The 24272-nt window shown below is 39.9% G+C and overlaps 1 protein-coding gene across 1 annotated transcript; it reads left to right on the top strand.

Annotated features, from left to right (window-relative positions):
• The first annotated feature begins 4788 nt into the window (after positions 1 to 4788).
• On the top strand, positions 4789 to 23735 carry LOC149743819 (protein TASOR 2-like). Its single transcript, XM_089906124.1, is given in 6 exon segments — positions 4789 to 5563; positions 10319 to 10561; positions 14325 to 15148; positions 15150 to 15202; positions 15529 to 15958; positions 19145 to 23735. Coding segments are annotated over 6 exon segments (3774 nt in total). The 5' UTR covers positions 4789 to 4803; the 3' UTR covers positions 20609 to 23735.
• The last annotated feature ends 537 nt before the right edge of the window (positions 23736 to 24272 follow it).

The following is a 24272-nucleotide window of genomic DNA, read 5'->3' as shown; positions in this document are numbered from 1 at the left end:
TATTTCAAAGATTCTATGATTTTTTTCCCCACAAAGGTTAAAATAGGAATTTTATATAGCCCTTTCAGCGCATAATTTGAGAGACTAATAAGATACACTACATATTTGTTTTACGTGCACGTATTTTGGAATAAAGGAATGTACAGTTTTAAGCAGATATAGGATTTTACTTTCATCTATATTACAAAACTAAAATTCAGAATAATGTAGCTAATTATTGTCACTTTTACTCTTTACACCGATAAAAAGATAAAACAAGAATTACATCTGTTTGCTGATAAATACCAAAGATATGGGTATATATAACTGTTGATACATTTATTCAGTAATTCTTTCTTGAGTGCTTACTGTGTGCCAGAAGCAAAAAGACAAATTGTCCCTGCCATCAAGGAACTTACAAGACTATAGGAGACAAAAATGTAAACCAACCAATGCATAGGGGCTGTGATAGAAATGTTTGGAGACTCACAATAGTGATTGTTCCTGTGGGTGAAGTTTCAGTCTCATAATTAGTTCCAATAAATAATTAGAAAAGAAGTCTTTTTTTCATACTTGAGTTGTTGAATAATTTATTGATTTATCATATTTGTAGGCTTATGACCTGTCAAGTTTTGAAGTATGTTTTATCACTTTATAAAGTGGTATCTTTTATTCTGTTTTTTTAACTGACAAATTATTGTATGACATTGAATTTTATCTTTGTTAAGGGTATATAGGCTTTTGAAATGGTGACTAATGGGGAAGAAGAGCTGTTATCTCTGTGATTTAGAATGACAGAAGATGCCACTGAAGACTGTGGTAGAGGGAAAATAGAAGTATTTATTTTCATCTGCATTTCTTATAACCAGGGGACCTAATGATGTTATTTCCTTTTATTACTCATCTCTTAGGAAGCTGTAGAAAGGATTCTTTTAATGGATGGTATCTTCCAGTTTTTCTAGTCCCAGGATTCTGTGATATGTTTTGTATTAAAATGAGCTTAACATGTTAATCATAGGTCTGATTGACCTTGAATTTGTAGTGGCTAAATGGGAACAGAGCGGCTACTTAGCAGTATGAAATGTCCAACATGTCAATGAAAAAAAATGAAAGACGTTGTTTCTGATTGATTTGTTATGTAATTGAACACTATCCTAAAACTAACCCATGATGTTCTAGTTATTTATTATATGTAGCCATAACAAGGCCAAGATTACTTGAATGCTAAGGAGCTTGCAGTTTCTGATACTGGGGACAAAATTGTCCTGATTCCCATAAATACTGACATTTCAAGAATTTTTTTCTTTAACTTTTCATGAGCTTAAAAATCACTGAAGAATGTGGTAGAGGGAGAAGGAGAGAGGAATTGAATCTTCTTTCTTGCTCTTTTATGTTTAAGGCAATCGTCAAATGCTTAGAAGATCGAGAATTTTTCATTTTACTTACGTCGTCAGCCTTAATGTCAGAAACAAGTAAGAACAACTTTTTGAATAAATGTTTTTCAGTATGTTTACTTTTATTGTATAAGATCAGCAACCTCACGTTTCTTCTGATTCTCATTCTGTGTAGGTTTTGGAGAGGAGCAGATGGGTCTTCACGGGTTGCATTTATTCCATTCATCCCCGTCAGCAGGTAAGGACCAGGACTGGCAGTTCACTGCACCTGTGGGCCATTTTTCAGTCCTCATCTTAAACTCTCAGCAGCATATGACCCTGGTAACTCTTTTCTTCTCTTAAATAACTTTCTTCCTTTACTCTCCCTGGTCAATCCTTCATCTCCTTTCTTTGTAGGCTTATCCTTTCCTGTCTGCTCCATGCTCAGATATCCACCTGCCTATGGACATTTCTTTCTACTTAAATGTCTCAGATGGTCCTCACATTCAGCATGTCCAAAACTGGATTCATTTGTTATTGAACAACAAGAGCTGGGAGTTGGTTTTATCATAGTCTCCCCGTCAGTAGGACTTAAGGTCCTCACAGAAGCACTTCCCTCTGTCTGGACTACTTGTCTCCTTCCCCCTGATCAGATGATGTTGATCGCCCCCCAAGCCAGAACCAGGAATTGCCTGCTAGGGGCAAAAAATATTGCTCCTGCAGTCTGTAAATAGATATACAGTATATCTGTGGTATTAGAATTTCAGAGGGCAGTTAGGAAACAAAGTCTAGAAAGGCTGTCTTTGGTGGGGGTAGATAATGAATAAAATTGGAGGAGAAGTGCTGGTCTAGCCACTTACCCATAGCTGTCAGGTGTCGGTTTAAATATCACTTTATTTATTCCCATCACCACTCTTCCTTCAATGAGGACCCCTAGGCTTTTCACCAATATAATTTAAATATTTATTTTTATAATTATTTAATGCCTGCCTTTCTTGTATTCTACTGCATCCCTACTGCTTAGCAATGTCAGGCACCTAAAAAGTAATAAATGCTTGCTGAGCAAATAAATAAATTAAAGTAAATGAGTCATTTCTTTTTGTCATATGAGGAAATTTTCCTCATTGTTTTATAATCACACTGTGTATGTTTAAACATGATTTGTATATAGTATTTATAAAGCTACAACCAATCCAAAAAATTTTTTTAATTGATGTTTTTAAATTGTATTCAGCTACTCAAAGCAGAGAACTGCTGGCATTACCTGTTTGGAATAAGCAAAATATTACCAGTTATAATAACATAATGGCGATAGCTGCTTGCATTTTTCAAGCATTTACTACATTGATATTCTGCTAGGCACAATTGATTTCACAGCCCTTAATAGGTATTTTTATTGTGACCATTTCAAAGATGAGGAAACTGAAACTTAAACTTGCCCAAGGTCAAACAGCTGAGTCTGAGCTGGCTTCCAGCTCTGTTCCCCCACTGCCTCCCTCCGTATGCAGGAGCTCTGCCTTTATTCTTATTTTTAGGCGTACACTACCACCTGAATAAGAAACATTAGTTCCTGTACCATTTGGGGTTGAACAGCACAGGATTTCTTTTTGAGTAAACATTGGATTGTTGTGTTCAATGCTCACAGCCTCCTCTAGTTCGTTAAGACACTTTTCTATTTCTGGTCACTCAGAAATGTTCAGTGCTGTGGTTATTTGTTTTAAATTGAGTGACTCTTCGCTTAGCAGACTTAAAAAGTTCTTTTTCTTAGATTTCATAATAGCCTGTTACAAATCGTTCTGACTTCTGCCTTTCCAAATTCTTGAAATAATGAAGTTGTCTAGAAAACTGCTGCTTTATCGTGAACTGTTAGCAGTACATAAGAACTTTGTCATGTTTTATTTTTCTTTTACTATCTAAATGAACTGCAGAGAAAGGAATTTTTATTTTAATGGCTAGCCACATTTTCCCATTTATTTTTATTTGCCATTCTTTTCCTGATACCTGCTCAAGTATAAATGTATTCAGCTAGGTGTTTCTTAATTTTGCAGTTACTTTTTCGTTAAAAAGAATGGTATACTTCAGTTTAGTAGGCACCAAAGGTCTTTATTATCTGTGGGTTTTTTATTACTGATAAATTACATTTTCTAGGATTTTATTACCTATTTCTCAGTGACCTGACCTTTTCTCTTTTTTCCTGTACTCTTTTCCTTTAGGTTATTGAGTTGCTGAAAAATTAGCATTTCAGTCAGAGAGTGAACCAGGGAGAGGAAGTAAAATACAGACGAGTCAGTCTAGTTACATAATATTAAAAAATTGCATTTGCTAGAGAAGGTGATGAAATATATACCAGTAGTTACCATGAGAGTTGGGGGTTACTTAGGGTTTACTTTCTTTTAGTTCAAGTGGTTTGTGTTGTAACTCTAGTTTCTTCCAGTTTTATTGAGATATTATATAATTGACATACAGCACTATATAAGTTTAGGGTTTACCAGCATAAAGATTTGACTTACATACATTATGAAACAACTACCACAGTAATTCTAGTGAACATCCATCATATCATATAGATACAAAATTAAAGAAAATAGAAAAAACATTTTTTCCCTTGTGATGAGAACTATTAGTATTTCCCTTCTTTTTCCTTCTTTGGCTGCGTTGGGTCCTCGTTGCTGCAGGCTTTCTCTAGTTGCGGCTAGCGGGGGCTACTCTTCATTGCAGTGCACGTGCTTCTCATTGTGGTAGCTTCTATTGTTGCAGAGCACTGGCTCTAGGCACGCGGGCTTCGGTAGTTGTGGCATGCAAGCTCAGTAGTTGTGGCTCGCAGTCTCTAGAGCACAGGCTCAGTAGTTGTGGTGCACGGGCTTTGTTGCTCCATGGCATGTGGGATCTTCCCAGACCAGAGCTCGAACCCGTGTACCCTGCAAAGGCAGGTGGATTCTCAACCACTGCGCCACCAGGGAAGTCCCAGTATTTACTTTCTTAACTTTCATATGTAACGTCAGCAGTGTTAATTATTTTTTATTATGTTGTACATTACATCTCTAGTACTTATTTATCCTATAACTGAAAGTTTGCACCTGTGACTACCTTCTTAAGAGAATTTGAAGTAGGTCATATAAGGTACAGATTAGATACATTTTAAAAGCAGAAGATGAGAATAGAAAAGTAATTCTGCCAACTCTAAATGCCGGTGCGTTGAGCCCACGCTGGGCTCCTGGTCAGATGAGATGGAGCTGCAGGCGGGCCTGCCTTCTTCATTCTCACCTGGTGATCCCATCTGAGTGACTCTTTTTTGGTTCTGTGTGTGCGTGTTTTCGTATATATGGAGATAATATATGTTCATTAAGTGCATCCATAAGTCTTCTATTAATTGCTATTTAGATTACCATTTGAAACACTGTATCATATTTAACCATCCTGTAATTTTGTAATCTAAAGCGTTTTTTCCTGCATGTTTTTGAAAAAACAAGAACTTTGGGTTTTTAATACATGTGTATATATTTTAGGGCTGAAAGACTTGAAAGTTGAAGATGACATCTCATTGAAGGTGGTACCTATTTTACCTGCCCTTAATTGTGCCCTGCTGGAAGCAAAGAAATCATTTTCTGAAAAAGGAATCTGTCCAAACACATTAGTAAAGCATAATCTCCAAGAACTGTACAAGGTGGACAAAAGTCCTTCATTGACTGCTGCTTCTCAGGATGGAATTAAAGAGACTGCATTCTTTGGCAAAGTGTCCAGTGGTTTTGACTTGACTCCTCCAGCTGAAAAGTGCCCTTTACAGTCTTTAACTCAGTTGAGATCTTATTCTTCAAATCCTAATGGGTACATTTTGGAAGTATCTACTGCACTAGACTTATTGGCAGGCTGTCCTCAGTCTCCGTGTATTTCAGATGGAATTTGTGACGCTGGATTTTCTTTAGTTATGACTCCAAATGCTGAATTTCACGACTCAGCGGCAGAAGTAAGAAAAGAAACAGAAACACAAAAGAATTCTGAAGAGATGTTTAAAGCAAGGCAGGGAGCTCTGGTCCCATTAAGTCCCGCATCAAATCTGAGAGTTCAGCGTAAGAGAAAAGCAGGCACGCTGCCCGTGGTACAGAGTAAAAGGGTGAAGTTGTGCCATCCCTTTCCCAGAAGAACTCGTGGTGGAGCAAAGAAGCGTCCAGACTCTCGCACAACTCTCAAGTTCCGTCAGAAAAGAGAAAACGGTAAGCATGGTCTGTATGGATTTTCAGATGAGCAATTAGTAATAACTGTTGTGTGTTAACCCTGTTCCTGTGTGACCATCCTGGACTGTAGCTTGACAGTGTCCGTTAGCTCTCTCCAGGTGATCTGTGTGCATCTAAAGTTGGAGAAGCGCTAATCTAGATAACATGAAAATCAAGAAATAGGACAAAAGCCCACCCACCAAAAGCTTGTATTTCACTTGTAAAACTGCTCAAATCATCACTCAGTTATTTACTTACCTGTCTAAGAAGTACGGTATTTCAGATGGAATTTATTGATGCTGGATTTTCTTTAGTTATGACTCCAGGTGCTGAATTTCACGACTCAGCGGCAGAAGTAAGAAAAGAAACAGAAACACAAAAGAATTCTGAAGAGATGTTTAAAGCAAGGCAGGGAGCTCTGGTCCCATTAAGTCCCGCATCAAATCTGAGAGTTCAGCGTAAGAGAAAAGCAGGCACGCTGCCCGTGGTACAGAGTAAAAGGGTGAAGTTGTGCCGTCCCTTTCCCAGAAGAACTCGTGGTGGAGCAAAGAAGCGTCCAGACTCTCGCACAACTCTCAAGTTCCGTCAGAAAAGAGAAAACGGTAAGCATGGTCTGTATGGATTTTCAGATGAGCAATTAGTAATAACTGTTGTGTGTCAACCCTGTTCCTGTGTGACCATCCTGGACTGTAGCTTGACAGTGTCCGTTAGCTCTCTCCAGGTGATCTGTGTGCATGCTAAAGTTGGAGAAGCGCTAATCTAGATAACATGAAAATCAAGAAATAGGACAAAAGCCCACCCACCAAAAGCTTGTATTTCACTTGTAAAACTGCTCAGATCATCACTCAGTTATTTACTTACCTGTCCAAGAAATAAGGTATTTCAGATGGAATTTGTGATGCTGGATTTTCTTTAGTTATGACTCCAGGTGCTGAATTTCACAACTCAGCGGCAGAAGTAAGAAAAGAAACAGAAACACAAAAGAATTCTGAAGAGATGTTTAAAACAAGGCAGGGAACTCTGGTCCCATTAAGTCCCGCATCAAATCTGAGAGTTCAGCGTAAGAGAAAAGCAGGCACGCTGCCCGTGGTACAGAGTAAAAGGGTGAAGTTGTGCCGTCCCTTTCCCAGAAGAACTCGTGGTGGAGCAAAGAAGCGTCCAGACTCTCGCACAACTCTCAAGTTCCGTCAGAAAAGAGAAAACGGTAAGCATGGTCTGTATGGATTTTCAGCTGAGCAATTAGTAATAACTGTTGTGTGTTAACCCTGTTCCTGTGTGACCATCCTGGACTGTAGCTTGACAGTGTCCGTTAGCTCTCTCCAGGTGATCTGTGTGCATGCTAAAGTTGGAGAAGCGCTAATCTAGATAACATGAAAATCAAGAAATAGGACAAAAGCCCACCCACCAAAAGATTGTATTTCACTTGTAAAACTGCTCAGATCATCACTCAGTTATTTACTTACCTGTCCAAGAAATAAGGTATTTCAGATGGAATTTGTGATGCTGGATTTTCTTTAGTTATGACTCCAGGTGCTGAATTTCACAACTCAGCGGCAGAAGTAAGAAAAGAAACAGAAACACAAAAGAATTCTGAAGAGATGTTTAAAACAAGGCAGGGAACTCTGGTCCCATTAAGTCCCGCATCAAATCTGAGAGTTCAGCGTAAGAGAAAAGCAGGCACGCTGCCCGTGGTACAGAGTAAAAGGGTGAAGTTGTGCCATCCCTTTCCCAGAAGAATTCGTGGTGGAGCAAAGAAGCGTCCAGACTCTCGCACAACTCTCAAGTTCCGTCAGAAAAGAGAAAACGGTAAGCATGGTCTGTATGGATTTTCAGATGAGCAATTAGTAATAACTGTTGTGTGTTAACCCTGTTCCTGTGTGACCATCCTGGACTGTAGCTTGACAGTGTCCGTTAGCTCTCTCCAGGTGATCTGTGTGCATGCTAAAGTTGGAGAAGCGCTAATCTAGATAACATGAAAATCAAGAAATAGGACAAAAGCCCACCCACCAAAAGCTTGTATTTCACTTATAAAACTGCTCAAATCATCACTCAGTTATTTACTTACCTGTCTAAGAAATAAGGTCATTCAGTTTCTGAACTGTCCTCGGACAAATTCGAGTGGAAGAAGAGGATCTGCTAAAATCAGGCACACTAAGAACAGATGGCAAAAACTGATAAGTGATAGCCTGAACATGTTTAAAGAGGGGGGAAAGTGCCTGGACTCTCCCAGAACTAGAGCATCCTGGGGCAGAATTTCTAATCCTTTGTGTGTTTTAAAAGTGGTCGTCTGGATCCTACTACAGACCTACTGAAACAAGGTCCAGTGGCCTCGAGACATATATATTGAAACAGTTCCTCAAGTGGTTTTGTTGCCCCCTGAAAACTGAGGGAGAATCAGCGTCCAGAGCCATTTAATGTTAGTCAAATGCACTTCAGTGAACAGAGCACGACAAATAACACAATTTTGGCTTAGAGTCATCTCAGATTATGTGTGGTGTATTTTGTTTAAAACTAGGGAACTTATGCTCTATGACCCCTTAGCGAAGAGGTGAGCAGACTTGGGCCAAAGGGTCCCTCAGGCATTACCTGTTGTCTCTGTACTTCACTGTGCTGGCACAGGTGGGCGGCTGTGACTGAGGTCTGGCCCTTCACAGAAAAAATTTGCCAACCCTATCTATAGTATTTTGAATTTTAAAATTCTGATGCCTAAAGAAGAAACACTGGAGGTGTGTGGATCCCCAGGATCCTAGATAATTAAGATTTTACCCTGTGGTTTAACAAGTAGTTATTTCTGGCCAATTATAGTTTGAGAAATTGTGTGTGTGTGTGTGTGTTTAGGAGGGTGGTAGAGAGAACGGCAGTATGAAGCAGCAACTCACACTCTACATTTCCTCACAAATTCCAGGCCAACCATATTGGGTTTCTCTCTATATGAACCATTTTAAAGGTATTAAATAAATTACCTATAATTCAACATATATGTTGTCACTGTTTCTCAAGTGTGCTAATTTCATCCACTATAAGAAATATGTTTTAGGGATGTCCCTGGCAGTACAGTGGTTACAACTCCACACTTCCAGTGCACAGGGCACGGGTTTGATCCCTGGTCAGGGAACTAAGACACAACATGCCACAGAGTGTGGCCAAAAAATGAACAACAACAACGATGTGATTAAACCAGCCAAGATGACTAAATATAATACCACAAAAGCTCAAAAAAAAATAGAAAAGAAATACATTGTATATTGTAGTCCAGTACACACAAATTCATACATTACTGAAACAGAAATTTCAGGAAGCATTTACCCTAACTATGTGTAATACAATCTGATATCTTCTGTTTCATTTAACAAAGAATTCTGGTTGCAGCCCATTAAGTTTATTTTATAATACACCCATGGGTTATTGCATGCAGCTTGAGAAACATGTCATTGAGTGATGCAAATAAGCAGGGCAGTCCGTGCAGGGTCACCTGTTTCGTGTTTCTCCTTTTCCTCGCAGGACCTAGGTTGTGAGAGATGTTCCCCTCCCGCCCGTGCAGATGTTACGCTTCCCCTAGTCTTGATCATCTCATCTTATTTTCTTTCTCTTCTTAATTTAGTCTTAACAGTTTTCCTGCTTGACTTATATTTTGCCTTTTTTTATGCTAAAAATTTTAGAAATTGTAACCAGTATAAAATCAGAAGTCTTACTCTAAAAACAAAACTGCTGCTTTATTGCCTTTGATAGTTTAGTAGGGAAGAAAATAATTAGACCCAGGGAAATGTACAACATTAAGAGAGTCTAAAAGCTTTTTTAAAAAACCGTTTATTTTTCTAACCTTCAAAAGAATAAAATGAAACTGGTCTCTTTTCTACATTTCACTAATAACCATCACATTCTGAAACTGTTTAATATGTTTTCTGTTCTCAATCAATTAGAAATAGTATTTTCCATATAACGTGATTTTAAAATATTTGCAAACATTCTCACGTGTGATTATTTTATATAGTCAATGGGGAAAACGTTTTCACAGGGAACATTTATTAACATTTTTTTTTAACTCTTAAAGGATTGAAACACTTTCTGCGTGTGATACAAGCAGGTTGTTAATAGTTTTTTCTCCTCATGTGCCCCCACCTTTAGTTCTTTCCTTCCTTCCCTGCGAGAAGTAAAGCTGAGCATTTTGTAAGAGAAATGAGCAATTATAATAGATTTATAGGAAGTTAAATCAGAAGAGGACTTTCTTCAATGTACCTTCCTCTGTCTTCTCTTAAGAGATGATTTTTCAGGCAGTGTTAAAGCTTTGATATTTAGGTGTAGTGAAGGAAAATATGTAAGATGGCTCTTTGTGAACCTACAGTCTCTTCTCTACAGTGTGATCATGGTTTTAACCACATGGCTTTGTGGGAGCTGTGTCGCTTTTGTGTAAATTGAATTATCCGTCACCCTGTGCTGTGAACTAGCATGTTCAGCCTTACCTGCCACATCAGTCAGCAAAGATTATGGAATCTTTTTTAAAAATTAAGTCATGCCTTGTTTCTATAAAGTTACTACTCTGATATTTTTCCCCTAATCCTAATTAGGGGTATAGACCAACACTTAGCAAGTTCAAAAATCTTTTAATGAAATACCCCAAATTTTATAATTTATTCCCCATTATTAAAGTTTCCCCCCCAAAACAAATCAAAGGAAAGCTACCCCTTAGAAAACGGTGTCTTTTCTGCATAAGGTGCGCCCCCTACCCCTTAGAAAACGGTGTCTTTTCTGCATAAGGTGCTGAAGTGCTGACTGCACAGTTTGTACAGACAACCAAATTGGATTGGAAAAACCAAGAAGCTCCTATTTCTAAAGATGTTCCAGGGTCAACGAATGCTAAAAGGGCAAGGAAACGAGAGACATCTCCAGTCAAAACTGTTCCAAGGGCTGAGCCACCTGTGAAGAATTCTCCACAAAAACAGAGGGAAAATATAGTAAAAGGCAATCAGAATCCCAGAATCAGAAAGCAGCCACAACCTGGTAAGAAGTCCTCTTCCTGTAAATTTCAGCACCGTAATACAGACTAATCGAGATTATAAAGTAGTATATTGAAACAGTATAAGATCAGTTGAAATCTGTCACGTTCTTGTGGTCTTCTTTAGTTCAGACACTGACAGGACAAGTAACTTGGTTTCCCATTGTGAATAAATAAGAAAGTGCCAAGATTCATACCTTCACTAAATAGACCCTACTTTTCATTCTGCAGAAAGCCTGAACATGAACTGTTTAGCAGAGTTAAAGTATAAATGGCCTTTTTTAATGACTAAATTCACAAGCAAGTAGCATCTGGCAGTATTTTTCTGGACCATAATCAGTTATAGAAGATATTATAGGTTTGTCCAGAGGGAACTGTAAAGACATGGTTCAAAGCAGTCAGTAATCTCGAATCCTGTATTTCACTTGTATTTTTTCTTGTTTTTTTTCGGTACGTGGGCCTCTCACTGCTGTGGCCTCTCCCGTTGCGGAGCACAGGCTCCAGACGCGCAGGCTCAGCAGCCGTGGCTCACGGGCCCAGCCGCTCCGCGGCATGTGGGATCTTCCCGGACCGGGGCACGAACCCGTGTCCCCTGCATCGGCAGGCGGACTCTCAACCACTGCGCCACCAGGGAAGCCCCTGTATTTGGTTTCAAAAGGCATTAAATTAATTTTAAAAGCAGTTTTACTTTTCTACTTCTACTTGTGCGGAAGTGAATAACCAAGTCTCCTTCTGTGAGCCAGCAGCTGACTGCTGGTTCCGTGTTCCACCTGCTGGAACCTCCTCGTTGCTGGCACGTTCCCTCATCACCGCGGACCTCACTTTTCTCCCAGCTCCATGTCCCTCTTCACACCCGTCTCTCTGAGTAGAGTGCAGCTCCACCAAGCTGCAAAATCTATACATTTTACAGTATCTTCGGTATTGAGTCCTACTGTGTTGTATGTGTGGTGGTGTTTTTTGTTTAGAAAAACCTTCATTTCCTCATATCTCTGTATTTCCATCAGTTTTCTGTCTAATCTCATGATTCTACTTTCTCTCATCTACCTTTAGGTTTTTTAAAAGCCTCAAATTTAGTGGAATTCAGGGAAAGAAACGCTTGTTTTGTTGGGGTGATGGTATTATGGATGAGCTTGGTTTCTTCTTTCCTCATTGTTTAAAAAAATTTTTTCGGCCACACCTTGCAGCATGTGGGATCTCGGTTCCCTGACCAGGGATCGAACCCACACTGCCTGCATTGGAAGCGCAGAGTCTTAACCACTGGACCACAGGGAAGTCCCTTTCCTCAGTTTCGTTAATGTTGTTTATGGCTGAAGATTTTTCTGAAAGCTCCTCAGTCATATCACCGTACAGCCTGTAGAGAGTCATACCCAACACAGCCTCTCTGCTTGTCTCCCCAGGCAGTTACGAGGTGGTCTTACCCACGGGTGCACATTTCTCTCCTGCCGTTTCCCAATGCGTGCCTTCCCTGCCAGGCACATGGTGCCACCCACACGAACCACGCCTGTTGTCACTCCTGTGCAGTCCCCTCTGCTCAGCTAAGTCCACCCGGAGTCATTTCCTGATGCTCTGATCTGCACTCATTTCTCCTTTTTTTTCCATTTCTTTTTTGGGTTTTTGAGAACGTTAAAGAGTTAATTCATACTATTTTCCAATCATCTGGTGTGTCTTGGTCCTGTCTTTCCAATTAGTTTGTAAACAGGATGAGTATAGATACATACATAATGCATTGTATTCCCAGCCTTGTCATTAGAATTCCTTGTGCTGAATTGGCTTCTATATACTTGTAGGCTAATCGATTAGTGGGAGGAGGTGTGCAACTGGGCATTGGCAGAAAAGTGAGCCCAGAAAATGAAAAGTTTCCAGAATGGGTATTCAGAAATAGGGCGATTTGTATTGCAAGTGTCTGTATATATTGTGCAGCCACATTCCAAGTTAAAATTTTAAGATTACCACCTTTAAAATAATGTGTTAATTTTTTCTTTTATTTCTTAATCACCCATGCTAATCCACTTCATTTCTTTTACTTGAAATATCAGAGTTTAAGAAGGCTCAATCATTTTGTTACTGAAACTAATGGTTTTCTGTCCTTTTTAAAGTTTTCAATATAGTTTTTATTTACTGAACTCTTTAATTTTTTATAATTTATTTGGCATCATTTTATCTATATTTCTTAAAAGAGATAGATGATCAGTATTGTATTTTTAATTAATTGAAAACCTCTAGCAAGTCAGTTATTAAATGATTTACCTGAAATGACACATATGAAAATGAACCCTTTTTCTTGACTCAATACAGTGTTCTCTAGATTCGACCTTCCTCATAGTGATACTCAGTGTAAGAACCATAGTGTTTAAGGATAGAATGAACTTAGTGTCAGTAAACACATCAGATCCTAAAATGAATGTGTTTCCAGTACACCCGGAGGGTTCACGAGACAGCCCTCTTTGGGCCACTTTCTCGTACCTCACCCCGTTGGGCTTTGATATTTTAAATAAAAACTGGGCAGTGGTTGATTAATTTTACCCTCCTCACCATACACACACTCTTGTCATTCTGTTTGATGACCTCATAGGCCAGAGTTTTCTCTGTAAATGTACTGTCATTGGGCTTTGCAGACAGGTTAGTAATTTATTTCAGACCTGCTACTGCTAATTATAAAGAGGAGCACAGTTGGCTTTTCTGTCCATCCAGCCACCTGCTACAGGGACTCACTGCCCAGTATTGTTGAGAACTTTGTCCTTCATGATAATCACATTTTAAAAGGCTGAATCAAAGTCCTGAGAAGGCAAGTAAACCACCTGAGAATGTTAGTTTTCTGACCGAATGCCAGTGGGTAGATTTGAGTACCTGCTGTAAGGAGAATTATCAGTAGATGAGGAGATTTGCTTTTTTGCAGATAGAATAGAGAGGAAATGTTTTTAATGCAGAAACTGAAGTTTTAAAACTTGAAATTAATTGGCGATTCTGAATATTCTTACTTTTCTCATTTTTTATTTGTATCGTAACGTATTATAATTAAACATCAGTACGGTTAAAAATCATCTCTATTTTGAACTTAGGTGGTTCCTCTAATAACTTGCCAAGGGAAATGATTTCTAAGAAAGTACATTAACCTTCTATAATATACACTTTAAACTTAGAAATTCTTAGATTCTCACGAGATTGTAAGCTCTCTGAGGGCAGGAGTCTTGTTTTCTTGTTTTTGTTTTTTTCTCTTTGTATATTTCTTTAGCTGAGCAGTATGCCTTGTGTGTAGGTCAGTACATGCAGGTTTTTTTTGTTTGTTTGTTTTTGTTTTTTTGCGGTACGCGGGCCTCTCACTGTTGTGGCCTCTTCCGTTGCGGAGCACAGGCTCCGGACGCGCAGGCTCAGTGGCCACGGCTCACGGGCCCAGCCGCTCCGTGGCATGTGGGATCTTCCTGGACCGGGGCACGAACCCGTATGCCCTGCATCGGCAGGCAGACTCTTAACCACTGCGCCACCAGGGAAGCCTGAGTACATGCAGTTTTGAAGGGTGATTTCTTTTTAAATTAATATGCACATTCCTTAAGACTTGTTCCTTGGTAAATACATTATAATACATCAGGAAGTTGGACAAGACCTCACTCTGGTAATAAAAATTTAACATACAATTTATGCAACATATCAAGAGGTTTTTCTTGAATATGTTGACTTAACTGTTGATTTTCACTGAACCATAGGAATATGACAAAGAATTAATTCTATGGAAATCAAGTGTTATGTGTCTTTTTTTCTTTTATGCTGAAGCCAAAGGAGAAACTTCTTCACAGCTTCAATCAGAAATTTCAGATGGTCGAGAAGATGTTATTAGCATAAGTACAGCTCAACCAGAAAATATCACAGTGGCTCCAGAAGACCCACCTGAAAACTCCATTGTCAACTGTGACTCCCAGGCCCTAAATATGTTGGCTGATCTTGCATTAAGCGCTGCTACCTCTACCACACCATCCTCTGAGCCCAGAAACTTGCCCTGCTCCTCTGAATTGCCACAGAACGATGTTTTGCTTTCTAAAGAACATTCTTTGCGTGGTACGTCAGACCATGAATATCATAGAGGAGTTAAAAGTCAAAAAGGTGGACCGTTATCCAAGCCCTCCTCTGATAAGGGTAATCTGACATCAGACCCCACGGTCAGCCAGGAGGAAGAAAGCTTGGTTGCTGGCATTCAGGCCCCTGCAGAAGCCCAGTCAGCACTGCCCGAGGAAACCCTAGAAAGTTCCGACGCAAGCCAAAGCTCTGTCGTTGCTGTGGAGCATTCCTATGCCCTGCTCCTTGCAGAACATTCAAAGAAGCATCTACAGCAGAGAGGGGCCCCAGGCCCTGCGTTTGCCAAGAATGGCACAAAAGGCCCTGAAGCGGGAACCCCAGTGGGGAAAGTGATGCCATTTCGGCATCAGCAGGTCACCTCCCCACTGCAGCAGCTTTCCGAGGCCCCAGCGCTCAGGCGCAGGAGCGGGGTGCTGCCCTCCAGCCTGCAGGACTTCTGCCGCTCTCGTACCGTATTCAGCTGTGACGGCTCCTTTAAGGTCACTTTCGTATGGGAAGCAGATTACGTGTTCAGCTTAGACGGCAAGTAAGTATACCAACAACCCCCTGGAGAAGACTGTAGTCAGAGCACTGCACGGGTGAGTGGGAGTGACCCTGGATGAAAGTGGATGAACTTTTCTGTTGAGATAAATGTAGCGAGAAGGGATACTTGTGCTAAACCCTGGGGAGGGAGAAGGAAGTGTGTAAAATCCAGTAACTTGGGAATAATACCAAGCAGATTCACTGTAATTATTTGTTATATCAACTTCATTTTTATTTTACTCATTGTTTCATGTTCATGTAATTTTTAAAATAAAAATGAACACAAAAACTAAGGTTAATAATTAAGGCACTTACTTATAAGATAATCAACTAAAACAGTCATTTTCAATGATTTTGGTTTCTTCTTTCTTTAAAATCTCAGGCCTTGGAATACTGATTTACCAGATACCATGGAAGAAGTGAAGCTTTTACTTCATATGTGGGTAGCTCTGTTTTATAGCAATCAAAACAAAGTCATACAATCATCCCGAAAAGTAGTAGAACACAGCAACCCAGCAAAATACGTGTGCATAAATAGCACGTTAGAATCGTTTGAATTCAGTGAAATTGAAGAGTCCTCCGGTGTGGAAAGGTGCTCCGTAGACCCTCTGTTGGAGTCTAATGAGGCTCCCAGAGGTCCTACTGCCAAAGTGTCCTTCCCAATCACTGACCCCCTGCTTCCTTTCATGAAACCACCGCCTGTGAGAGGCTTGGAGCTTTGGGTGCAGAATGAACAGAAAGAAATGTTTGCAACAGCAGGTCATCCAGAGACCCCAGAAAGCCAGAATTTCATCGATTCCTGTAATAATGAGGTAGGTAAAGCTGAATACTGTAAATGCTGGTGTTATTTTTGAAGAAATATTTTTTGTACGTAAAATCACATTCATAACAAGGCATTGGTTTCTTTTAGGAAAGTGGATTCTCTAGCTATGTAAAGGATTAGAATGCCAGAAACTTAGTTTACAAAGTCTGGATTGTCTGCAGGTGGAGCTTATCTACCATCCTGATTGAAGAAACAAAAGGAGGAAAAAAATCGTAGGCCTCAGATGATCTGGGAGCCAACCATAATTATGTAGCTTTTTAGTTGTATGATTTGGGGCAAATTACTTGTTCTCTGAGCTTATTATCTTTTAAAAGAGGTGAATAATACTTATTCTGTTTACCTATAATAGTGTTTATGGATCAAATGCAGTAATAATAAATATAAAAAATCTTTGATAAACCTTAAAGGAAACTAAAATTGAATATATTAAAGAATATTTTTAAAAACAAATCCTGAGGGCTTCCCTGGTGGCGCAGTGGTTGAGAGTCCGCCTGCCGATGCAGGGGACACGGGTTCGTGCCCCGGTCTGGGAAGATCCCACATGCCGCGGAGCGGCTGGGCCCGTGAGCCGTGGCCGCTGAGGCTGCGCGTCCGGAGCCTGTGCTCCGCAACGGGAGAGGCCACAACAGCGACAGGCCCGCGTACCACCAAAACAGAAAACAAATCCTGAGACAGTAAATAAAATGCCAGACCTCTCATAGTCTGCAGATAACTGTTTGTAAATATGAAAAATACACTTTGTTTCATTTCACTGTTCTCAACTGATAGGACGGATAATCGAATTTTTTTTTTTTTTTTTGCGGTACGCGGGCCTCTCACTGTTGTGGCCTCTTCCTTTGCGGAGCACAGGCTCCAGATGCGCGGGTTCAGCGGCCACGGCTCACGGGCCCAGCCGCTCCGTGGCATGTGGGATCTTCCCGTACTGGGGCACGAACCTGTATTCCCTGCATCGGCAGGCAGGCTCTTAACCACTGCGCCACCAGAGAAGCCTGATAATCGAATTTTAATTGGAGCAAATTAAAAAGTTGTATCAAGGTTCTAAGTAAATGGATTGACAAAATACCTGCCTTTTTAAGCTTTCAGAGCAGATTTATTACAGAATAATTTTACATGGGTTTGGGCACCTTCAGTGCCTGTGTTAACATTGAGTTTCTGTACCTGGGCTTCCGTGGGGATTTGCAGGTCCAGGGGTGAGCCTCAGAGGGTCTGTGAGTGTCTGCAGATGCTCATCTTCATCAGAATGAAGACTGGCGGAACGCTGTGGGCCAGAGACTGGTCTGAGCCCTTCACTCGCATTAGCTCAGTTAATTCTCACACGGCCGGGTGAGGTAAGGACCGTGCCACCCATCTTATAGGTGAGAAGACTGAGGATGGAGAAGTACAGAATGGCCTGGAGGCACATAGTAAATTGTCCGGCCAAGACTCAGATCTGGACACTCTAGCTGTTTCTCAGTGTCTAATTCTGTGGATGTATTTATGTATATATATGCACATATGTGTGTGTTTATATGTGTACACATAAAATATATGTTACGTGTGTATGCGTTCTTTTTCTGAGGATGGGGTTCATAAATTTCATCTTATTCTCAAAGAGATACATAAAATCACTACCTTAGAATAAGAAAGTATTTATGTTTAGTCAGGCAGATTTTAATTATTACATATATATTTATACACACACTAGTTTCTTATAAAGTATTTTCGGTCGTGGTAATATATATTAACTTACTTTAGTAATGTCCAATTAGGAATGATTTTCTTGCAAACATGAAAGAGTATTAAGTAGAAAGTAGAATGTTAAAATTAACGATTCCTAACACTTTCTATAGCATATACTTAGAAATATGTTTCCGTCATCTTCTTGAATACTGTACCCATACTTTAAAGGTGCACACACCTTTAAATCCTGTACCACTCCCTATTCTAGGGCAAACTAGGATTATCAAAGTTTTCATTTCACTAAGAGCACAGGCATGGTGAGATTCACGACTGTGGCCCAACATTATCAGCCACAGTACGATTGGGAGGGTCATAGAACTGTTCTCAGAATGAGTGTGCCATCAAGAGTTTTCTACGCTTTGTATCTGGCCAGTCGTGTCCCCTTAAAACCAAGTCTCAGCTCCTCCCTGCCAATTGCTCAGGTCAGTGTCTTTCTTTGACTAAGGCAGAAATGTTTTTAACAAGAGATTTGAAACACAGGTCCTGACTTACAACACGACTGCTTCAAAATCTGGCAGGAAATCTGTGGCCGTAGTGTTCCAGAGCTACAGGTGTAGGTCAACTGTATGGTCAATCCACTTTACCATATTCTGAACAAGACCATTCTTCAGCCTTTAAAAAAAAGAAGAAAAGAAACAGCCTTTTTATGAGGTTATCAAAATTGTCCAGAGGTATTTCTGTTACTGTTTATGCTAAATCCTTTCTGGTACTGTTTAAATCAGTCCTTTTAGTTGAGTTTATTAATGCAAGCTGCACTGTGTTTTCTGCTGCTTTGTTGAATAGGGAGGTATTAAAATGAGAGAGAGATTATGTCCAGTTATAAGCTAAGAAGACAGCTAAGGGGTAAGGGACTTTTATTTAACAGGATAGAGATTGATACCTTGGGAAAGCTGCTTATCAGTGTATTCTGAGTACAAGAGATAATAATTAGTGTTTCCTCATGGGAACATTCCAGATGACAGTGCATTTATAGTCTAATTGAAAGCTGGTGTTTAAAATAAGTTATTCTTTGCTTTAAAGATTATCTTTTAATCTTACTAAAAATAATTTAAATTAATTGAGCACTTTTTCCTCTACTGCTGCATTTCTGAATTAAGTGATGCTATTTAGCAAACAGTCTGCATTTTCAAGTCTTTAAATTGCCAGTGGTCTAGCCACTTTTCTTCCCAAAAGTCCATTAAAAAAAAAAAAAAACACAAGGCTGTGCAACTAAGAAAGTTTTGGAGTTCTCGTGTGTGTGTATTTAGATAAAACAAATTCCTATTTGGGGGGTATTTTAAGCCTAAGAAGAGAGGGATTTGCTTGATCTCTACCCTATGAAGATTCAAAAGAACAGAGCAAACTAAAATTGATCTTTGTCTGTTCTGTTCTTCACATATGTAAATGCTTGAAAAAAAGATCTATTTGGCCCCTGATTTTTTAAATTAATTTATTTCTTTTGCTTTTATCATTTCAGATAATTGGGGGGAAAGCCGAACAAGAGTCATCAGATAAACTAGAGACCTCTAATCTGGTGCTTTCTAGCATTGGAAGTACCCAAACTAATGGATCTTCTATTCCTGCTGAAGATAAAACCTTTGAGCCACTTGATGGCACACAGGTGACATCTTATAATGATACTGTCACACAGTCCACATTCGCCAGGACTTACGATGGGATCAGCAATCCGTCAATGATTTTTCAAAAGTCTGTGTACAGCACCCTTGAAAGCAAAGTTGATGTTTTTCATGCAAAAATGCAAACAAAAACAGGTGCTTTGCAGGGCTTTATCCAGCATAGCAGCCTTATAATCAAAGAATGTCAGTCATCCTTGGAAGGGGAGGATGATACGGAGTATGTAGTGATTAATCTGGAACGAGTTACATTCAGTTTTGAAAAAAATGCCTATGCACCGATACAGACAGAAGTTGTAAACAGAGCTGATAAACCTACACCCTTTAATGTGGAGTTGATTAAACAAGTATCACCTGCTACAAGCCTTAGACATCCTGTGTCCGCATTTGAAAAGACACAGGGTCTTAGGGACGTTCCCTCTCTGGCAATGTCAGGACAACAAGGCGCTAAGTACCTTTGTGCCTTCTCAGTGAGTAGAGAGATACTTGCTAAAGAAATGTGTTCATTACAGAAAGGGCAGGCTGCTGCAGGCTCACCATCGCCGTCTGATAATTGCCTTGTAACAGAGGCATTATCACTAGTTAAAAGTTCTAGTTATTTGTTACCCAGAGAAGAAATGAAGCTCTCTCAAGAATGTTTTCTGTCGAGCCAGAGTCTCTTCAGCATCTCTTCGGAAGACACTGTAGAGTCGTCCCAGCTTGAAGAAGTAGTCTCATCGTCAGCTTCTGATCCCTTGGAAGAAAAAGATTCACTTGACTGCATCCCATCAGTGAGGAATGCTTCGGATGGCTCTTCAGAACTAAAGAATGACAAGAGTGGTCTAAACAGCGAACATATGAGTTTTGAAACATTTAATTCTGCATTTACCAAGCAAACCAGCCTATCTGTGAATAGAGAGGAAGTCAGCCTCGAGTTATCAGAGGAGGATTCTGACCTTGACCTCACTCTCACCATATCACCGCCCACGAGTCCCTGGGAAGAAGCATCCGCTGGTGAGATGGAGCAGCAGCAGGAGGCCCCGTTACTCTGCTTAGAGCTTCAGGAGACAGCGGAAGAAATAATTGAGCCTGAAGAGGTGCCTGATGTGAACTCTGCTGATCACACGTCAATGAAACCACGAGAAAGTGAGAGAAAAGGTGATAACTTACAGACAGTGGCTTTCATACTTTCGAAAGAAACCTGTGCCCTTGAGGTTGCAGAGGAAGTTCAAGTTGGTTCAGACTTCTCCTTCAGTTGTTTTTTTTTGTTTGTTTGTTTTTTGTTTGTTTTTGTTTTTGTTTTTCCCCTCCTTCAGTTCTTTAATTAAAGAAGTGTCACCAGCTTCTAGTCCTGACTGCCAGGTACCAGGTGAAGAAGCACAGCCAGCTTGGGCTGTATTTCCAAGTAGTTTTAAACTCTGTGATGCACACTATGAGAAAACTGACAGATCCTCCCAGGTTGAAACAGTAGATTTGGCCATAACAGAAAAAGAAAATTCTTTTGTTGGTCCCACCCATCCAGTGGGACAAGATAACTTAACTCAGATATAGAAGGAAAAATACCAAAATTTAATAACGATGATATTTTGTGGGATTTTAATTTTATTCTTTATGTTTTCCCTGTATTTTCTACAGTCGGAATGACTACTTTTACAGGCAGAAAAAAATAATAATGATTAGTTTTGTTTTTTTTTTTAAATCAAAGTAAGAAATCAGCCAGGTTATTACAATTCATTGTCCAACTTCTTACCTCGCCTCAGCCATGTAAAACGGGGGTTGACCGAGACTTGGAAGAACCACCCAGACTGGCAGTGGCAGCATGGTTGTGTGAATGAAATGCAATGACTTTTCTCCGGTAACTTGCAGAGGAGACCTAATAAAAGCATCTTGAATAAGGTCATTACCCCTTCAAAGGAGGAGGAAGGCTGTGTCATAGCCTGACATGCCTATTTCTAGTACTCGCCTTTGTGTGAGAACAGCATGACTGGATTATCAGCAAAAGAATCTTAGGAAAAGGCCCTGCCAATAAGGAGTCAAAGTCATGTGAAAGGGTCAGAGGAAGAAAGACCAAGGACTCAGTGTGGGAGGGACTTCCCAGACATACTGTACAACAGACAGAAAATAGGCACCTTCCTCACCGTCACGAGGAGTAATTCACATCCTGTGACATTGCTTTCTGTCCTTGATTATCTCAAATACAAGAAAATATTATCAATCAGCCTTTCTGAAAAGTACCAATACCAATGATCCACATTTCCTTTTCCTTCATTTGTCTGTTAACAGTGTTGATGTAAACCTTCCTGAAATAGAAGCCAGCACATTTCTTAAAATATTTTTTTGATGAGTGGTGCTCCCCACTTTCCCTTTCCTATTATTTCCCATGCCTCTCACAAGAAAAAGAAAAGAATTCAAAATTTTTTCCCCAATTGATCATGCTTTGGTTAGCGGGGGAGTTTTAAAGCTACCTTTCCCAATTTGGGTTATTTCCATAACAAACAAAAAGAACTATATTGCCAGTATTACTAAGAACATGCATAAAAGGATGCTTAATCCGTTTCGATAAGCTATTCACAGGCATAAAGAAACATTCAGAGAGGTTAGTCATTGTCATGAGAAGCTCAGGAAAACTATCACTTTCAAATGCAGTATTTAGGACACACTCCCGTGCATTGAGTCATCCCTCCAGCATTTGCGGAGCTGCCACTGACTAAGCAGAGGGGGTTGGCCGAAGGAGCTAGCCTTGTGTGACATGCCAGCCCAGGCCTGCCGATGAAAAGCATGTAGAAGGACATCGTGGAAAATTCCTAGGTCCTGAAATCCCAGCGCCAAGTAAGGGGAAGTTGCAGAGGTTGCAGTGCGGGTGCACAAGAAGGAAGGCTACAGAAGTACAGCACAGAAAGACTTCCAGGGCCCACGCTGCCAAAATGAGGCCTGGAGAACATTGATTTGCAGAGCAGCAGGACCGATGCCTTTCGAGATAGGGTACAGTGTTTCTGGATGCTGATGGAGCCTCTTGAAAGGTAGATCAATTTCTGGGGTCCCTTTTAGGGAGACTCTCACCCCGGGCAGGCTGCTGACCATCACCGCTGACCTGAGCACAGCTATATACAGAAGGATGACACCAGGAAGCCTAGGTCTGTGCCTTTGGAAAGAAAAGCATCACACTCAGAGAGTCTGGGGAGCTTTTATTGATATTAAGCAACAGATTCACAGGTGTCAATATAATATAGAAGCCAAACTTCATTTAAAGTCTATAACTGTAGGAAAGCTTATATATGACTTCCAGATCCTCACAAATCCATTTGTTTCAGAAAAGATTCTAAAGAAGAAGTCTGGAAAATCCTTAATTAAATTTTGGGATTTAGATGATGATGGGATACAGAATAAAGGAGGTCTCACAGATCTTTGGGGTTGATCGGAGGAAGGCCACATGGAGGAAGTGACTTAGGAATTTTCTTGTGAAAGTTTTGTTTATTTAGGGGCGCTGCTGGTTTGGCATAAATGGGACTTTCTCAAGTATCACTAATGAAATAACTAACCTCCATTCTATGAGTGTTTTCACCTGCAGTCCATCTGCTGCCAGGACGGAAGACAATGTAGCCTACATGCATAGACATTTTCCCCAGTAGGTAGCATCCTATTTATGGAATAGTTCTTGGTTATTTTATTTTAAAGACGGAATTATCAATTTTGTATTTGTCCGGGTGATTTAACTACAGCTTACCTAGACATCGGTGATGCCAACAACAAATGAGTATTTTCCCTTTTCTTTGAAAACCTTTGATTTATATGAGAAGACTGTTCTGTGTACCTCAGTGTTCTACAACTTGGGGGAACATTTTTCTTCGTGTTTTACACATTGCCAGAATGTCTGACTTTGTTGTCTGGCTTTGTTCACAGCAGCACTGTAGTTTTCCATTAGTTTTGGGTTACAGTGTTCAATATTATTGTTTTAAATTATTCTCATTTTAAGCAGAATAGCTTCAAAGCTATTCATTGAAATTAATGATAAAAATAAGGATTTTACAAGTGTGCTCAGTTGTAGCAAAAATAAGTCTATTTTAACCAGTAGCTTTGTTTTTGCACGTTAAGGTCAGAAATGCACATGTAATGCATGTTGGAGTCTGTTTTAAAGGTTTTACCACCTGTGTAAAAACTAACATCTTCAATGGTTTTATCTGCTGTTATTCATGCTACACTACATAAACATTTTTTTCCTAAATGGTACAAATTTATAAACTGTCATTTTCACTTACTCAGTTTTTGTAAACAGCGTACTACAAAAATCAACCCTCTGAGGAAGAAATAATCATTTGTTTATATTAGAAATAATTTCTACACCAATCTTTAAAACTCAAAACCAAGCAAAAACATTGGTAAGATACATAGTATCTATTTGGAACAAAGGTTTTTGTACCTAATTTGTTTCATTTTAATAAAGACAACTAAAAATCATTCAACTGCTTCTGCAATGATTTTATAGCAAATATTAAATTTGTAAGAGAATGTTTTACAGCACTTTAAATTTTTTAGGCCATTTAGCAGAATAAGTAGCTTCCAAAAGAATCCTACCACTTACCTCACTTTGGCCGCCATCTGTCAAGCCTCATCCCCGCAGGCCTGCCCGGTGCTTTCCCCTCCCTCGTGCGGTGCCGAGCAGCAGGCTCCAGCAAGAGGACACCTCACAACTCTCCAATTGGCCCTTCCAGGGGGTCATGTCAGCCTGCACAGGAACTTCCCTCAAAAGCCATTTATCTGCTTTTAAACTCCCCCTACAGAACCGAAAGTGTTCCTTTCCCCTCGGTATGTTCTTAGGAGGAGGAAGAATGACTGAGTTTTAATTCTTACCCTAGCTCTTGCTTAGAGACCCACTCAGCTGATCTTTACCCCAGGGATAAGAATCTAATAGGACCATAACTGTATTTGGTACACTGAATTAATCTGAAATTACTACGGAAAAGGAAAGTACAGCGCACCTGCCAGCCGTGCTCC

This window comes from Delphinapterus leucas, unplaced genomic scaffold, assembly GCF_059928025.1.
Source record: "Delphinapterus leucas isolate spDelLeu-1000000601 "Yukka" unplaced genomic scaffold, BTC_Dleu_Yukka2 spDelLeu_asBTCV2_sq67, whole genome shotgun sequence".
NCBI lineage: Eukaryota > Metazoa > Chordata > Mammalia > Artiodactyla > Monodontidae > Delphinapterus > Delphinapterus leucas.
The sequence above is the reverse complement of the archived record's forward strand: the minus strand, read 5'-3'. Positions and strand labels throughout refer to the sequence as shown.